Source organism: Pipistrellus kuhlii, unplaced genomic scaffold, assembly GCF_014108245.1.
Source record: "Pipistrellus kuhlii isolate mPipKuh1 unplaced genomic scaffold, mPipKuh1.p scaffold_m20_p_29, whole genome shotgun sequence".
Lineage (NCBI taxonomy): Eukaryota > Metazoa > Chordata > Mammalia > Chiroptera > Vespertilionidae > Pipistrellus > Pipistrellus kuhlii.
Genome location: NW_023425528.1, coordinates 567181 through 586012, shown reverse-complemented (window position 1 = coordinate 586012; position 18832 = coordinate 567181). Strand labels below are relative to the sequence as shown.

General features: G+C 39.8%; 1 protein-coding gene across 4 annotated transcripts in view; it reads right to left on the bottom strand.

The window, feature by feature from the left end:
• Nucleotides 1-17968, bottom strand: part of LRCH2 (leucine rich repeats and calponin homology domain containing 2) — a 127733-nt gene extending 109765 nt beyond the window's left edge. For all 4 annotated transcript variants that reach the window (XM_036454450.2, XM_036454451.2, XM_036454452.2 and 1 more), the window contains exon 1: nucleotides 17574-17968. In XM_036454450.2, coding sequence (XP_036310343.1) covers nucleotides 17574-17913 — 340 coding nt within the window. In that variant the 5' untranslated portion in view covers nucleotides 17914-17968. The remainder of the gene's footprint in view (nucleotides 1-17573) is intronic.
• Between the last annotated feature and the right edge of the window lie 864 nt (nucleotides 17969-18832).

Here is an 18832-nt window from a genome sequence, read left to right as displayed (position 1 = left end):
GTATCCTTGAGTGGAGGTTTAGGCTGGCAAGAGCAGGCAGAAAGCTTGGCTTTTTCCGTTGCTGGCGAAATACATCCCTCCTGCTCTCTGTAGCTGTAGCAATCTTGGTTGGGTTTATTTGCATACTCACTCTGATTGGCTGGTGAGTGTGGCTTGTGGGCAGGGCTTGAGGAGCTGAGTGATGGTTAATTTGCATATTACTCTTTTATTAAGTAGGATACTTAAAACCTGCATGGTTTGCCGAAACTGGTTTGGCTCAGTGGTAGAGCGTCGGTCTGCGGACTGAAAGGTCCCAGGTTCGATTCCGGTCAGGGGCATGTACGTTGGTTGCGGGCACATCCCCGGTAGGGAGTGTGCAAGAGGCAGCTGGTCCATGTTTCTCTCTCATCGATGTTTCTAGCTCTCTATCTCTCTCCCTTCCTCTCTGTAAAAAAATCAATAAAAATATTTTTTTAAATAAATAAAATAAAATAAAAAATAAAAAAGAATGAGTAAAAAAAAAATAAATAAAACCTGCATGGTTTGATTAACCAACATCAGCCCAATAAATTCAATACAGTTAAACTATGTAATACTATATAAACAGTATGAGTCAGTTATTTCCTTTAAAAATGTACATTTTATATACTCGTACATATACATATAAAGACCTACAGGTATGCACAAGGTTATGAATGAGAGGTATGAAAAACATATACCAAAATTTCAATATTTATTCAAGGTCAGTGGAATGACAATTGATTTCTGTTTTCTTTTCTAGGCTTTTATTTTCCAAATTTTCTACAATAAGCAGGCATTGCTTCTGTTAAAAGAAAACCACAATTAATCTTATAATATTTTAAAGTTATTATGTTTTACAAGGTACATTAAATTCTATATTATTTACATATTCCATTCATGAAAATGATATATGCAGCCACTGCTGGTGTGGCTCAGTTGTCTAGAACATCATTCTGTGCACCAAAGGACTGTGAGTTCAATTCCCGGTTAGGCACATATGCAGGTTGTGGGTTCGATCCCCAGTTGGAAGGCTTATGGGAGGCAACCAATCAATGTTTCTGTCTCATATTGATGTTTCTCTCTCCTTTCCTCTCTCTCTGGAATCAATGGAAAAAAAATGTCCTTGGTGAGGATTAAAAAAAGAATGATATATGCAGACAATTACAGGCTTAAGTTGATTTATATATAATCATTTAATTTTTATGGGGCACAACTTGTTCTGCTACCAAATTTCTTTCACTTTATTGAGTCACGTTATATTGCCATTCTACTATGTCATAATTTTAAAAATGGAGATTACTATGAATGTATGCAATTTATAATGTCAAAATCGTGCTTTAATGCAAATTATTTTTAAAGCCAAAACCAAAAACTATAAAATCTGAATTGTTATAATTAGTCTGATTAATTAAGTAAGCAGTGGCAAAACATGTCATCTCCAAGACATCACAATTGACACATGATTTATCTGATATTAATGCTCCTTCTGCCTGAGTCAAGATCAGCTAGACACTGAAAATCAAATGGATCTGCTTATACAGTATACTTTTTATTTACCTTAATTAATACACCTAAGTACATTTCTACTGCATGAGAAAGGAAAGTCTAATGTAATAAGATAATATGAGAAAACTCTGCATCAAACTGATTCCCCGGGTAAACTAGTAGGCCTTGGATTCCAAAAGTACTGTAGTCCTTAAAGGAAAGTTATAATAAAAAAGGGGGAGTGGGGCAAGCTACCATGCTAAATGAAACTATGTTTCATCTTTAATGTGTCCATATTATGACAAAGTTTACATGCAGTATACTATATACTGTGCTCCTTAAGAAAAAAATACTATATTTAGAGAACATCCTTACTTTAGCTATTTAACAACAAAGCACATATATTGGATGCTGAAATTAAAAAGCAAGTCAAAGTCAATTGACTAATTACAAAATGACAGATTCCACAAACCAGCCAAAGAAAATCCCATTAGTTTATGTTAAGTGGACAAGTGGCAGATATTAGTAAGACCAAATGGATTCAGTTTATAGCAAACACAGACAGAAAAGGCATGATGAGTATGGTGGGTGTCAGTGCCCCATGTCCCAGTCCCACAACACAACACTGAAAGAAGGGACCAAGTGACAGACAACATGAACAGTGAGTTGCTCTGTTACTGAGGAGTCAACTCTAGATTGCAACTTTGCAACTTTATACTTTCGGCTGGACAAAGAATGTCCCATGTCTTGCCAGAATGAGGGAAGGAGACAATAAGCCTTGGGGCAGCCTCCCACAAGATAAGAAAGTGATTAAGAAATGATTTTGTGTCATCTATCTTATCATGTACCACAGAGGATCATGGACTCTTCCCCCAAAATTTCAATCAGACTGTAGTTGAGCCTTATCGATGTGGACTTTGTGGAGATGTGCGTGATCATCAAGGTACCATGGCAGAGCCATTTCACTAGGTTATGTTGCACATTGAACAAGAAGTCGGCATATGAAGTTGTCATGCTTCTTTCCATAATTTTAAGCTTAGAAGTTTGAAAAGCCATTTACTATCAATTGTTGCAAATAGGCATAGCATTGAACCAAACACTACAGGAAATTTTTCTATAGAATGCATTATCTGCTCTCAAGTTCAAATTCTTCTTGGGAGAAGCAATGTAAGGCTATTATGATAGTGTTATTTTTCCAGAAAAGTTATTAAATTTATGATGAATGATACTATAGAGAAAATTTATTCATTGCAACTGTGCCTGGCTATATGCTCATATAAAATAGTAACTTAAAATATCTAACAAAAGAAAGATGGTTATATTGAGTATGGCACATCCATACAATAGACAGTCTCTAAAAATCATGATATAACATATTTTTCTCTAATGGAACACTGGCATAAAGAAAATGCTAAAAAAAAAAAAAAAAAAAAAAAACTTGGAAAAAGAGTATACAATAGACAGGCGGGGGTGATAATGGGAAGACTTTTGAGGCAATAGCATTTCATTGATAAATGTTGAGAAAATTTAGTCATGAGATGATGAAGCTTTTTACAAAACAAGAAGCAGTGAACATAAACAGCAGCTGTTTATGAAGGCCTTTAAGCTCTGATCCTACTGAAGATGATAAACTTTGCAACCGAAAGCAGGAAATTCATAACCTTAGCTTTGCTGATGGTAAATGGCAGACAGCAGACAAATGTAAGAAGATGAAACTAGACCAAGACATGTAAAGATACAATTTTACATAATTTACAGCTACACTGATAGGAAAACTGCTAAACTTAAGTCCAAAATGTGCATTCGTCTCCCAAATTTCCTAAACTTCAACTACAAATATGATTTGTAAAGGTAGAATTTGTTTAAAACAACATATTAATCCTCAAAGCATTTTATAATTTCATATTTTCAATGCCAAATATATTAACGTCATAAACATTACTTAATATCAACTTTATTAGTTAACCTAAATATTTAGAAGCCGTCAACTATCCTATCTAATAAGAGTAATATGCTGCCGAAACTGGTTTGGCTCAGTGGATAGAGCATCAGCCTGTGGACTGAAGGGTCTCAGGTTCGATTCTAGTCAAGGGCATGTACCTTGGTTGTGGGCACATCCCCAATAGGAGGTGTGCAGGAGGCAGCTGGTCGATGTTTCTCTCTCATTGATGTTTCTAACTCTCTATCTCTATCCCTTCGTCTCTGTAAAAAATCAATAAAATATATATTTTTTTAAAAGAGTGATATGCAAAATGACCATCACTCCAAGACACAAGATGGCTGATCCTATATGGTCAAAGATGGCTGCCCCCATGTGAACACAGATGGCTGACACAAGATGGCCGGCAGGGGAGGGCAATTGTGGGTAATCATGCCAGCAGGGGAGGGCAGTTAGGGGTGACTGGGTAGGCAGAGAAGGGCAGTCGGAAGATACCAGGCCTGCAGGAGAGGGCAAATGGGAGACACCAGGCCAGCAGGGGAGGACATTTAGGGGTAACCAGGCCTATAGGACAGAGCAGTTGGGGGGGAGGGAGGGGAACCCTGGCTTGCAGGGGAGTACAGTAGGGGGACCCAGGCTTGCAGGGAAGGACAGTTGGGAGGACCAGGCCTACAGGGAAGGGCAGTTGAAGGGACAAGGCCAGCAGGGGAGGGCAGTTAGGGGGGATTGGGCCAGCAGGGGAAGGCAGTTGGGAGGGACCAAGCTTACAAGGGAGGGTATTGGGGGGGACCCAGGCCTGCAAAAGAGGACAGTTGGGGGGGACTAGGCCTGCAGGGGAGGGCAGTTGGGGGCAATCAGGCCAGCAGGAGAGGGCAGTTGGGAGGGACCAAGCCTGCAAGGGAAAGCAGTTGGGGGGACCCAGCCTGCAGGGGAGGGGAATTGGGGGGGACCCAGGCTTGCAGGGAAGGGCAGTTGGGGGTGATCAGGCCTCCAAGGGAGGGCAGTTAGGGGTTACTGGGCCAGCAGAGGAGAGCAGTTGTGGTGGACCAGGCTGGCAAGGGTGGGCAGTTAAGGGTTACTGGGCAAGCAGCGGAGGGCACTTGGGGGTTACCACGCTTGCGGGGGAGGGGAGTTAGGGGGCAATTGGACCAGCAGCAGAGCAGTTAGGCATCTATCAGGTTGACAGGGGAGTGGTTAGGAGGTGATCAGGCTGGCAGGCTGAAGCGGTTAGGGGCAATCAGGCAGGTAGGCAAGTGAGCAGTTGGGAGCCAGCAGGCCTGGATTGTGAGAGGGATGTCCCTAAAGGGGTCCCAGATTGGAGAGGGTGCAGGCTGGGCTGAGGGACACACACACACACACACACACACACACCTCCATGCACAAATTTTGTGCACCAGGCCTCTAGTTCTAAAATAAAAAACATATCCAATGATGTAACATGACAATGATAAAAAACATAGGAAAAAAAACATAGTTAATTTGCAACAGGTAAAGAATCATATCTCTCCTTATAAAGTAATAATAAGCTGTTATTTCTTTTTTCTTTTCTAATAGTTTTCCATTTTTTAAAATAACATTACAAAGCAGTAAAAAGAAAAGTCAGGGAGCCAATGAGTCCAATTTGACTGGAGAAAATGATACATATATGAAAGTAGTGGGAAACACAGGGGGAGTGGGAAGAGACAAATTGTGGAGGACCTGGAAAGGCACCCAGGCTTAACTGAACAAATTAAACACCTACTTAATGAGTGCCCTATACACTGTAGTTGAGCCTTGTCGATGTGGACTTTATGGAGATGTGCATGATCATCAAATGAACACATGGCAGAGCCATTCCACTAGGTTATGTTACATACATAGAACAAAAGTCGGCATATTGGGTTGCCATGCTTCTTTCTTATTTTATACCTCTAATGAAAGTGTTGGAGTGGCAACAAAGTAACTATATTTAAAGAACTTCCAAATCAACAAGAGAAATGTAAATAAATAGCATATTTTTTATTTTACAATGCAAATTTTCTTCTAATGTTAATATTTCTGAAATTCATGTATGTGCTTATTGTGGTAGTATTTTTTTCCAGAAGTTATTTAATTAAAGGTGAATGCTACAATCCAGGAAATGTGTTCATTGCAGCAAAGGATCACAGCTGCTATACCAGAGGTATAGAATAATTATTACCAGAAAAGGATCTGGTCCTTGGCGGATCTGCCTAGGGTCAGCCAGCAGAGTGTGGGTTATTGACTTCGTATGGGAAAAATTTCACAACAGGAGTCCAGATAACTATGAGGGAACATTTATTAAAGCTGGGGACAGTAAAATAAGAATGGGCTTAGTATAGAAGCAGCAACAGGAGAACCTAGACTGGGCTGCCCTAGCTCTCTGGGAAGTCAGAGAAAAGGGGGTCTTGGGAACAGGTTCAGGGGACTAGCCTGCTGCTGCCCATTGCTCCCCAGGTTGCAAGTCTCGTGAGGTCCCTTAAGGTTTAGGAGATGCATGCCTATAGGGGAAGAAGAGGGGAAAGGGAATAATGGGAGGGTCCCCAGAGGAAGAGCACAAGCTGCACCCTTTGTCTTGAGGCTTTATTTCTTTCTTACAGGCAGGAATCTTAGGGGAGGTTTCAGCAGAGGGTTTCAATAGAAAATTCATCAGTTTTCTAAGTGTGTTGCTTTTGGGTCTTCACTAATTGGTCAGCGTCAGGGCAGGGAGTTGTCAGTCATCACAGCTGGTCCTAGTGTCACCCACCTGGTTTTGTACTTTTCTGGGTTTGGAGCTTAAATACGACTGAGGCCTAGATATTATTTCTAGGGAGGTGACCTTCTGCATCTGTTGTAAATTGATGTAAGTTTGTTCAGCTATCTGTTTCCCTATTCCACTTCTCCTGGCTTACTGGCTTGTCTCAAAATAAGTCAGTCAGAGAAAGACAAATAGCATATGATTGCACTTATATGTGGAATCTAAAGAACAAAAAATCAAACAAACAAAATTGAAACAGACTGATGGTTGCCAGGTGAGAGGGGGTTGGGGGACTGAATGAAAAAGGTGAAGGGACTAAGAAGCACAAATTGGTAGTTACAAAATAGTCATGGGAATATAAAGTACAGCATAGAACATGCTAGTATATTCAGCAATACTGTAATAACTATGTATGGTATCCAGTAGGTACTGGAAATATAGGGGAATCACTTTGTAAAGTATATCATTGTCTAACCACTATGCGGTACACCTCAAACTAATACAAAGTAATATTGAATATAAATTGTAATGGGAAATTTTTTTAATTAAAATCATCAGTTATATAAAGCATAATTTATGTATTAGCTTGTTTTCACATTTTTAAGTGTTCAAAACAAGGAATAAACCATCTATTTATTGTTAAGGAGCTGGCTTATTCATTCCAGGTGTTTTAGTAGTTACAAGTGACTCTAGGGAGCTGCTATAGGACTGACCTGTTGGCAAAGCCACAAACAAGTCTCAGCTTAGAGGGCACAGCCCTGTTAGCATAATTAAGCTTGACCTTAGGAAGTTCCCTAGATCCTTCCTGGGTACGGTACCTGATGGGCTGTGGGAGGTGCAGCAAGTGCTGCCAAAACAAGTGAAACTCACAAGAACATTGTAACTATGGTGACCACTACCTTGTTTACCTCTGATTATAAAGTAAATCACCAGCTTGCTGTCTGGATCTCTCTCTGTGGCCTCCGTCAGGCACAGGAGAAGCACAGGGCCCCAGCTTATTCTCTTTGTCTTTTCTTTAATCCTTCACCACACCCAATCAGGCTCATGGAACCCTTGGCTGTACTGGCCCAGTACATGTGGCACCCAACATGGGGCCCGAGTTTGGGGGAACTCCAATTATAAGGTGAAAGAAGGCCCCCTTAAAGCATGTGTGCAGAAAGCAAAAATGAAGGTAGGGTACAATGTTCAGTAATAGTTAGGTGTAAAACATGGGAAATTAAGACTGTCCAAATCTGAGGACTATAAAGAAAATACAGACCCTTCAGAAAGAAATCCAACAGCACCAGCCTCGCATTGACAACATCTTGTCACCGACAGCATCTAAGAATCTAGAATCTAGAGAAGCCAGAGCATCATCAACAACAGCAGCAGCCTGAATGCCAAGACCATCCCACAGAGGCTCGCCAATCTGTAGCAGCTGTAGTGCTTTCTCATCAAGAAGAGGGAGAAGCAGCACTGGCGGCTAGAGGAGGTACAGGGGACCCAGAGAAACTCCTTGTCCCTTTGTTCAAAAGACTAAGAGTTGCCCCAATGACAGTGATGCAGAAGACAAAAAATGAAGGCTAAGCAAGGGACCAAGGTGCTGACTAGCATTGGTGAGCTGCCAGTTTTCTGTAAAGTCTTGCATGGCCAAATCTGAGGAGGCTGAGTAGATAACTTTCATTTTGTAGCTGAAAATGTTAACATGTCTGTAGTTTGGGTTTTATATTGGCATTGTTCTGTTATTGTCTAATAGTCAGAGCTTTCTTCTTGATGTGTAAGTTTTACTGTAGTAGCTTAAAAATAAAAGCAAACAATATTTTAAGTTTGAAGAGACTCTGGAAGGGAGGTGTAGGGAGCAACTATAGGGTTAAATCTCGGACTGACATGTTGGCAAAGCCACAAATAAGTGTCAGCTTAGAGGGCACAGCCCTCTTAGCATAATTAAGCTTGACCTTAGGAAGTTCCCTAGATCCTTCCTGGTTAGCTAATGGGCTGTGAGAGGTGCAGCAAGTGCTGCCAAAACAAGTGAAACTCACAAGAACATTGTAACTATGGTGACCACTACCTTTTATACCTCTGACTATAAAATAAAGAATCAGCTTGCCGTCTGGATCTCTCTTTGTGGCCTCAAGCCAGGCACAGGAGAAGCATAGGGCCCCAGCTTATTCTCTCTGTCTGTCTTTTTTTTAATCCTTCCTCCTCCCCTCAGGCTCGTGGAACCCTTGGCTGTGCTGGCCCAACACAAGTGACAATCAGATTTGCATATTAGAAAGAGTACTCTGGCTACAATGTGAAGGACTAACTGGATTTGACCAAAAGTGAGGAAAATAGATCATGCAGGATAGCTGTTGATGAGTCCAGTTAATGGTGAGGAGGGAAGGACCTGAACAACAATGGTAGTGAAAATAGACAGGAAGGAAACAGATCTGAAAGCTATTCAAAGACCACAGGCCTCAGTTCCTAATTAGATATAGACGGTAAGAGAGGAGAAGAGTCCAGAGTCATTCCCAAGTTTCTGGTTTGGAAGACCAGGGGGTCTGGGCTCAATAACAAGAGTTGTTTTGTTTTATTGATATTTTAAGTTTGAAGAGAGTCTGGGATGTCAATATTCATTTAGTTACCTCCTTTTATGAGTAATTATAAAATCAGGTCCTCCTTCAAGCCCCATCCTTGGTCTCCTTTATAAAGCCCTTTCTGATGCTCTACCAATACAATAAGATGTCATCTCACTCACTTTGAACCTGAATTACACTTTGTTTTCACTTATGACATTTGTCTTACACTAGCACTGCATTTCTCAGTCTTGGTATCATTGGTATTTTGAAGCAGATATGTCTTTGTGGTTTGGGCAGTCCTGTTCACTGCTGGCAGCTTAGTAGCATCCCTGGCTTCTAACCACTAGATGTCACCAGCAACCCCAAGTTGTGACAATCAAAAGTGTCTCAAGACATTACCAAATATTCCCTCAGAACTAGTCTTCCCCAGGTTGTGAACCAGCAATTTAACCCATATAATAGATATGTGAATACTTATTTTATACCACTATTAAATAACTAGAGGCCTGGTGCATGAAATTCATGCACGGGGCAGGGGGTGGGGGGAATCCCCCAAGCCCAGCCTGCAACCTCTCCAATCTGGAACCCCTCAAGGGATGTCCAACTGCCGGTGGGATCAGGCCTAAACCGGCAGTAGGACATCACTCTCACAATCAGAACTGCTGGCTCCCAACTGCTCACTTGCCTGCCTTCCTGATTTCCCCCAACCACTTCTGCCTGCCAGCCTGATCACCCCCTAACCACTCCCCTGCCAGCCTGATTGATACCTAACTGCTCCCCTGCCAGCCTGTTTGCCCCCAATTTCCCCCCTCTGCTGGCCTGGTCACCCCTAACTGCCTTCCCCTGCAGAGTTGATTGTCTTCAACTGCCCTTCCTTGCTGGCTTGGGGCCTCCCAATTGCCCTCCCTTGCAGGTCTGGTGCCTCCCAACTGCCCTCCCCTGCTGGCCATCTTGTGGTGGCCATCTTGTGTCCACATGGGGACAGGATCTTTGACCACATGGGGCAGCCATCTTGTGTGTTGGAGTGATAGTCAATCTGCCTTTTACTCTTTTATTAGATAGGTTAAAGGCCTGGTGCATGGGTGGGGGCCAGCTGGTTTGCCCTGAAGGGTGTCCAGGATCAGGGTGGGGGTTCCCTTGGGGCGTGGGGCAGCCCGTGATGGTTTGCAGGCCAGCCAAGGCTCCTGCTCACCCCATGGCTGCCGCCATTTCTGTTTGGATAAGTTTACCTTCTATAATTGAAACTTTGTAGCCTTGAGTGGAGGCTTAGGCCGGCTAGGGCAGGCAGAAAGCTTGGCTTCTTCCATTGCCTGGGAAACCCAAGCCTCCCTCCTGGTAGCCATCTTGGTTGGGTTTATTTGCATACTCGCTCTGATTGGCTGGTGGGCGTAGCTAATGGGTGTGGCTTGTGTGTGTAGTGGAGTGGTGGTTAATTTGCATATTACTCTTTTATTAGGTAGAATTTCTTAAAGGCAGCAACTTTACAACCTTGTCCATATACATAAAATAAATACAACAAATCCATTCTCACAAACCCATTAAAGTAGTTTAAAGAGACAATTATCTATGTTCAATTTACTATTTTTAATTTATAAATATCTTTAAAAGTAATTGATTTCCCATTGACATTGACATCCCAACCAATTAGCTCTAAGTATTAAGGATTTACACATTGTAATTACTTTTTTAAGAGGGGAAAATTCTACACTACACATTCTAAATCTCTTATTAATATAATCATTTAATGAAGCCACTTTTTTTTTTTTTTTTTTAAATCCAAATTCACAAATATTCCAGAATCAGTTAGTCTCCATAAAATTTAAATAAAAGTTTATGCCACAGTTACTTTATTTCTGGTTCTTGTCACCTTGAGTCGTTAATATTATACATAAAAATCTACTGAGACTGAAGCTATTAATTTAAAGATAAAGTGACAACAATCACTGTGACAAATTATAAGAGAGTATACAGAATCAATAATTTCCACAAACAGGAAAGGACTTACTTCCCTATTAAAAAAAAAGACAATTTTCTTTAAAATTTTTCATTTTTAATTTTCCATTGTTTAATTTATCCATTACAGTCCATTGACTGGCATTCTATAAGTGGAATGCTATCAATTTATAGTTTATTTGAAACAGGAGAAATACAATGATTTAAAAAGTTTGACCTTTAACAGACTGAGTGCACTAATTTAAAGTAAGACTAAACACAACTCAAATTATTGTTATAAAACTGACTTGTACAGTTTCCTTTAATTATATTAAATAGTTCCCTGGAGTGTAAGATTTTTTTTTTCTATAAAAGGGAAGCAAACAAAACTTTCTCAAGCTTTTCAAGAACTGATTAAGAGTATTACAATGCTTCAAGAAATATCTGAATATACTCAAAATCTAGAGAAAAAAAGGAAATAGAAAGTATTTCCCTTTCTAGATCATGATGACAAACAGCCTCTGTAGAAAGAGCATGGGCATCACACAGTTTAAGTATCCCTTAAAGTCGCCTACTGGGATAGGCTTGGAGAGTTATATGTCTTTTTGCAAAGTTTCACTGTATATCTTAAAACTTAAACAAATACCACCTCCCAGGACCAATATGCTGTAAGTTCTCAATTACTTGTATTTATGAAAAGTGTCTCTAACATTATCTCTTACACTGTCAATAAGGATTTTGTCCACCTTTATGCTTCTGGAGATGAATATACAAATGATTATTTGAATTACCAACAATCTAGATCAAAAATTTAAATTTTAAGGAAAGTTCCTATAATCCCAATTCTGAAATATTCCAATCACCACTTAGGTTCTCTTGCCTGTAATACAATATATAATTCTTTTTTCTGAAAACATGATAAGCTCAGATATTCCAAAAGCAACTACTTTAGCTGCTTACCACACAGTCCTAATTCTAAACTGACTTATTCTCCATACTGACTCCTTAAAGCATTTTGCTCTACTCCATACCTTTCTTGTGCTCACTAAGCTTGTTCACCCTGATGATATACTTCACTTCTTTAAGATTAAAACGTAAGGCATTAGTGTTCCCAGACATCTACCTTCACCTTCACGTTTGCAAAAGTTAGGTTACTCCTCTCTTTAATGGCTAACAGCTTCCCATCCCAAATGAAAGTCCTCCCTCCTAATCTTGCATTCTAACACTGAAATCTCCACCAGTTCACACCTCTCAGCCTCTAAGTGTGTTTGAGAAAACACAGAACAAACCTTAGTTAACAAACCTTAAAGCACAATGTCATTCTCAACTGTGTATCCACCATGCAATTTCTCCCCTGAAATTCTGCAACTGTCACTCCTGCCTAATCAAAACTTGATCCCATACTGATTGTTTACCTCAAGAGTCAGGAAATATCTAATTTTACAGGAAGCTTTCTCAAACTAACTTAACCCCCAATAAAATTAAGCCTTATGCCACAGTTCCATATCACTTATTGTATACTTTATAAAAGTGTACAATCTTAAGTACTGTTACATAATTCTTTTCTAATTGTTACACATATAACTGAACACATTCAACCAAGTCTTTGTTTCCTATTGGCCACAATGTTTTCAAAATTGGAGTTCAATAAATGCTTGCTTAATGAGTCTATCCTGAAATCATCAGAGAGACACTAAGACAAGCTATGCAAAAACTACTCACAAAACAAAAAATATTGCACACAAACAAAAACATATAACCTATGAAGTTAAACAAGCATTTATTTTTTTTCCAGAAAAAAAGCTATTTATTAGCATAGTGTTTAATAATAGCTTCGTTATAAGGAAATGTGTTACAATGGAAGTAACATTTGAATAGTGAGTGCTAGAGTTGAAAAACCTAGCTTCTGACCCACACTCTGCCATACACTAGTCATTTAACTTTGGGCAAATCACTTAACCTTTCTCAACAAGGAATACTTTGTACTCTGACAAGCTTACAGGGTTATTTATATTATTAGGATACAATGGGATAATATATATGAAATTGCTTCAAACTTATAAAGAGCCATATAAATGCTATTATTTTAATGAAAAAATGTGCCCTGCAATTTAAGATAACATTTTTAACTTGCAAAGGGAAGAAATTAAAAGGTAAATATTTATGCTATAGGAGAATTCATCACTGAATAAAAGAAATAACTACAAGGTTCAGCAACTCAAGTCAATATAGAGCAATTAAAATGTGAGTCAATGCCCGCCAGTTTGGCTCAGTAGATAGCGCATCAGCCTGGGGACTGAAGGGTCCCGGGATCGGTTCTGGTTAAGGGCACACCCTGGGTTTCGGGCTTGATCCTCCTGTGGGAAGCATACAGGAGGCAGCAGATCAATAATTCTCTCTCATCATTAATGTTTCTATCTCTCTCTCCCTTTCTTTTTCTCTCTAAAATCAATAAAAATGTAGTTTTAAAATGTGAGTTAATTGTCAAAAATGTGCTTCACATTGAATTTTTCAGGAAGACATTTCTTACATAAAACAAAGCAGATATTTGAATCAGGCCACAAAATCACAAACTTATTCCACTGAATGCACTGAGAAGGCCTTCACCTATGTAACAAAATCAAATGTTGCTACAATAAAAAGATGAGTGGTTGCCAGGAATTGGGGTTGAGGTGGAGGTGGGATAAATAGGAAAAGCACAGAGGGTTTTGAGAGCAGTAAAACTCTTCCATACAGCACTTAAAGTGAATACATGTTATCATATATTTGTTCAAACCCACAAAATGTACACCAAGAGTGAGCCCTAATGTAAACCAGGGACTTTGGGTGATAATGATGTGTCAATGTGGGTTCATAAATTATAACAAATGTGTCAATGTAGTGGGGATGTTGATAATAGGGAAACCTATACGTATGTAGAAACTCATTGTACTTTCTGCTCAATCTTGCTGTGAACATAAAACTTCTCTAATAAAAATAACACTCCATTTAAAAAAAATCAGATGCTGCAAAGTTTATCTGGCTCCATTTTACAACCTGATACAATGCACCATGCCCCACAGTTGAAGAGGTGAACGAGCACATGTAGGAAATACTAGAGTTGACTCTTGGTATACAGGAAAGCATGTGATTAATCAGGACACAGCACAATCAGATGTATGTAAGAATTCATAAATCTGTTTCACAGACCTATTGTTTATGGATATAAAGAGGTATGAAAAAGCAGAGGGAGCAGCTCCAAGTAGGCTCAGACTTATTTGTAGCATGGGTGACAAAGTCAAATATGCGACTAAAATCATTTTCAAGTTCTTTTTAGGCCAACAGATTATCACAGTATCCAAACAGACGAAAAAGTTCTAGGGAATTTCCCTTTGTCTTGCCAAGCCTACATATAGATCATCAAAGATGGGATATTACAAGAGTCAACTACTTTCCCAAAATGAGTTATCAACTTACTGACGCCTGTTTTTACATCTTTATATGGGTGACGATTTTAATCAAAACGTGTCAGGCAGACAGATCTTTTCAAAAAAAGTCACAAGCACAAACCATCAATTGGAGACTCAAGTAAATTAGCTAACGCTCCTTTTAAATGTTAATCTCCTGGAAGGTTGCAATAATTGGTTAGCTTTGAGCTCCAACCCAGGAAAGGAAGCAGAGTGAAGCTGAAGAGGGAAAAAGAAACAAGAAAGGCAGCAGGAGGGAGAGGGCAGGTGAAGGATAACAAGCCCCAGAAATGTAGAGGTAAAAAGACACAGAGGATAAACTTTGCCAACTGCTACCTACTGTCCATTTTCCCTCATAGCAAGACTATTAATAGAGAAAACAAGATTTTGCTGCTACATGTTTTGGGAGCACTATTTTCTTAATGCAAATTTATAAAACAATATTAAATGTAAACCAGAACAATGCATGGGAACTGAAAAAACTATAGCTTCCTGGTAAGTTTTTATTCACTATAGACATCACATGATCTTTTTAAAAATGAATCTCTGCTTCACACAACTAGAACTTAAAGACTTAGTCACTACTTTGGATTTTGACCCTCTTAACTAATGGCTTTAGGTTTGTCAGTAAACTTTAATCAGTTCTCAGTCATTCAAACAATAAATGTTTCTTGAGTGCCTTAAAAAAATAAGTTATTTAGAGTTATTTGATTGCACATTAGAAGCACTAGGAAGACTTTTTTTTTTTTTAAGTCTCTTAACCCCTGAGATTCTGATTTAATTGGTTTGGGGTGGGGCCCAGGGATAGTTTTGCTTTGTTTAAGATAAACACTCCCTTGTGGTTTCAATGTGCAGCCACGGTGGAAAACCAATGGCCTATTTCATCTTATGTATATGTAAGGAACAGCAAAATAATGCAAAAAGCTCTCCCTGCTTCCTTTGAAATTTATCAATTTACCCTCTTATCTAATTTTTTTAAACCCAGATTCTTCTTTTTCTAGGCTCTTCCCAATCCAATAAACCATTATATGGTAGTCTTAGCAGTTTGGTTCTGAACCATTATCCCACTGAGAGTCATTTTAATTATAGCAATATCAACAAACAACTATGCTAATCAAACGAAGGATATTCCATGAATCTATGTATATGTGTTTGTGGGTATATGTGTGCTTATGTATATAAAATCTCAAACAGGCTCTATTTTTCTTCAGTTCCAGTATACCTACTTTCACCTTTCACTTATTATATAACACATACTAATCTTACACACTAAAATACTGCCCCTAAATAGTTCATGGCTGAATTTTATCAAAAAGAAAAAAAAAAAAGCAAATGAGTCACTCACAGATTTCTCATCTAAATTCTGATGTGTTCCCATAAGGAACATACATTCACTTGAAGAAAAAAAGTAAAATGAAGTAGAATTATCTCAAAAAGTCCTGTGTTACTCTTCTAGACCCTGATAAAGTTCATGATAAATGAATGCTTTACCAAGAACAAATATGGTTCTGGTTTTTATTAATGCCTGCCTCAGAAAACCAACTGAAGGCTTAAAAGCTAACAATTATAACCACATGATACTCATATTTATGAAAAAAATATTATCAAGTACAACATAAGCAATATATAATGAGAAGACTAACCAAGTATATGACATGTTCCCTTCCTTTAAGGAGCTCTCCATCTCCTCAGAGACAGAAAGACACAAACATAAAAGAAAATAAAGCCAATACTAGCAAGTAAATGGTAAAGACAATAAATACCATGGGAATTCAAAAGAAACAGGAGACTGCTAAGTACTAAGGGAGTTGGAGACAGTTTCTTGGAAAAGCTGGGCCTTGAACAAAATTAAATAGGTGGGGAAAGGAAGTAAATCCCAAGCATGTGGATGACCTTGTACAAAGATGAGGCAGAAATATTTGAGGGACAGGGAGTTAACCTAGTTGGAACAGAGGGTTCTATGTGGAAGCTTTGGGGGAGGTAAAGTTGCAATAGTAAATTGGAGCCAGACGGTGAAAGAAAGCCCTGAATGCCAAGCTAAGATGCTTAAACTTTGTCCTACAGAAAGAGAGATCCTTTAGAGGTTATAAAAAAATAATAAGCAAAACAATATATCCCAATAATGACAATTTGAAACCATTTCTCTTGAAGCCTTTGAAGAACATACCAAGTAGTATAATATCTTGCCAATGTACCCATGAATATGTGCACATACTGCCTAGGAAATCTGTTCAGAGTGAAGGAGGAAATACTCAAACATGCTTTCCAAAATACAAAATCAGTGATCAAATACACATTTATAGTTCTTAGGGTAATTCCTAAAAGATTAATTGGGTGGAATAATTCAGTTTTAGGGTGTCCTTCTCTCCCCACCTTTCTCCAAGCACATACTTTGATTTAACAGCCAAAAACTGAATACACTGAAATCGTGTTAGGAAAATAAGAAGCCATTTATTACTTCTCATTATGGGTGAATTTACTTACTACATTGTTGAAAACTGCTACGCTATCAAAATAATTTTGTCCATTATTTCTTTCAGCAAAGCAAATGAAAGCAGACATAAATAACAAATTTAAAGATTATGAAAAGCAAAAAAATCTTTCTTTACACCCAAATATTCAACACTCCTAAAATATTCAGCATAGGTTAGAAGGCAGAGGGGAAAGAGAGTGCATTCATAACAAAAAATGCCATCCACAACAAAGAGTACCAGAAAGTAAGTATATCTATAACATTTCAATAGCCAATTTTTCATCCAAAATGATAAGCCATTAACACATAACTCCATAAAAAAAATGGAGCTCATTGTTTCTCAAAAATGCTCTTAAAATTTTGGGCTATTTTTGCTATAAAAATTAAGACTAATATGAAACAAAGATTCTTGCCCCTGGTAACCAGACATGTGATTAATGATTTAATTTGCAGCAAATACTAATTTAAGCACCACTACCTTCTCAACACCAGGAAAATGAAAAATGTCGGTCTTTAAGGCATACGTGACAAGAAGACAAGCATAGTCTAAGATGATTAAAACACAAAACCGTGGCAGTACTGCTGCTGTACTATGAAAAGGGATATACCATTCTTGCAGGCACATACGCCTTTAAGAAATATGTGTAGGTTATGATTTTATGTATTGTCTCTTCTCCCCCACTCCTGGAAAGATGGAAACATCCAGGAGAGTTGGAAGAAGTGCATTAAGGAAGGTGTCAATACCTCCCTCCCAACCCCTTACTAGGGAAACTCGCTTAACAATAATGCTCTTTCACCCCCCACATAACACCCGGTTGCATACATCCTTCAATCAGCATTCCTTCCTCTCCCCTACCCCCTTCTCTGCCCCCCACATTCACAAGCTGCTCTGACTTTTGTCAGTATAGCTACCCCGTGCTCCCGCCCAGACCAGCAGAGTCCAACAACACAGCCACGCAGCCACCCATTCTCCCCACCTCTTCTCAGCCCGGCTTTCCCTCGCCACCCCACAGTTCTGTCCTGTCACCTGCTTGGGTGGTGTCCGTCAGGTCGTAGCAGCAGCCCGGGAAGTCTCGGAGTTTCCTGCCGCTGAGGCTCAGGATGCCTGAATTGCCCGCCTCCTCCAGGGCCCGGTCCAGGCTCCTCGCGGTGTGCTGAGGCTGCAAGCTCCCCGGGTTCCACTGCGGCCCGTGAGGGAAAGGCTGACCGAAAAGAGTCGGTACCGGGATGGGCAGCACCGCGGTCCCGCCGCCGCCTCCCCCGCCTCCGGCTCCACCGCCTCCTCCAGCAGCGCCACAGCCACCGCTACTTCCACCTCCACCGCCGCCGCCCCCACTGTTACCACCACCTCCCTGACTCGCCGCCATGTTCCTGGGAGAGAGAATAGCCCCCGACAATACTCTCAGCTTCTGCCGTGAGTGTAGGGGGTTCTTAGAACGCATGCGCATGCTGGGGGCGGGGTGGGGGGGGGCGAGGTACAGTGGGAAGGAACCGGGGGGCGGGCTTGGAGGAGGTGTTGGGTAGAGGACTGTGGATGTGGAAACGTGCAGAAAGAACGCTTGCTTTAAGAAATGTGTGATCAGAGGAAGGATGCTAAATCCCGGTTCCGTTGCTTTGGGTACCAAAATCTTGCGAAGCTACACCAGCTTAAGTGTAGGTCATTTGGCGATATGTCCCCAAATCTCTAAGTTGCTTCACCTTTTTCTTTCTAGGAAACAAAGGCAAATATATTAGATGGGATGAAAGGGAATGGTTTCCGAATATACTGAAACAGCTTTTAGGACAGTCACCTTATTGAAATGCTTACCACAAGTGCTTAAATGATTGGGGATCATTTGGGGAGGAATATCGATGCAGAAGAAGTGCACTGAGTTTTGAGCCATTTGAATTTTTTGCCATAAGTTAGAATTCCATAATAAGAAAAGACTTTTCATATGTTTTCAAAGAAGCCTCTCTTTTAAGTGTGTGTGTGTGTGTGTGTGTCTCAGCCAAACTGCTGCCTTACAAAACTTAGAAAAGTTCTCTGCATTCTGTTCCATCATTCTTTGAGGTTGTGCCAAGATCACCAAAATATCTTGAGTATAACTGATGGAAAACTCTTTGATCATGAAACAACCTTAAAGTTTATGTTTGAAATATAGGTTTTGGTGTTAGGTGGAATTCTGAAGGTATAACTGATCATATGAAGCTAATCAACCTTGGATTTTAGGAGTTCATTCTCAGAACTTGAACCTAACTAGTCAAGCCCGCTGCCACCCCACCATCACCAATTAGAGTTATCAAAAT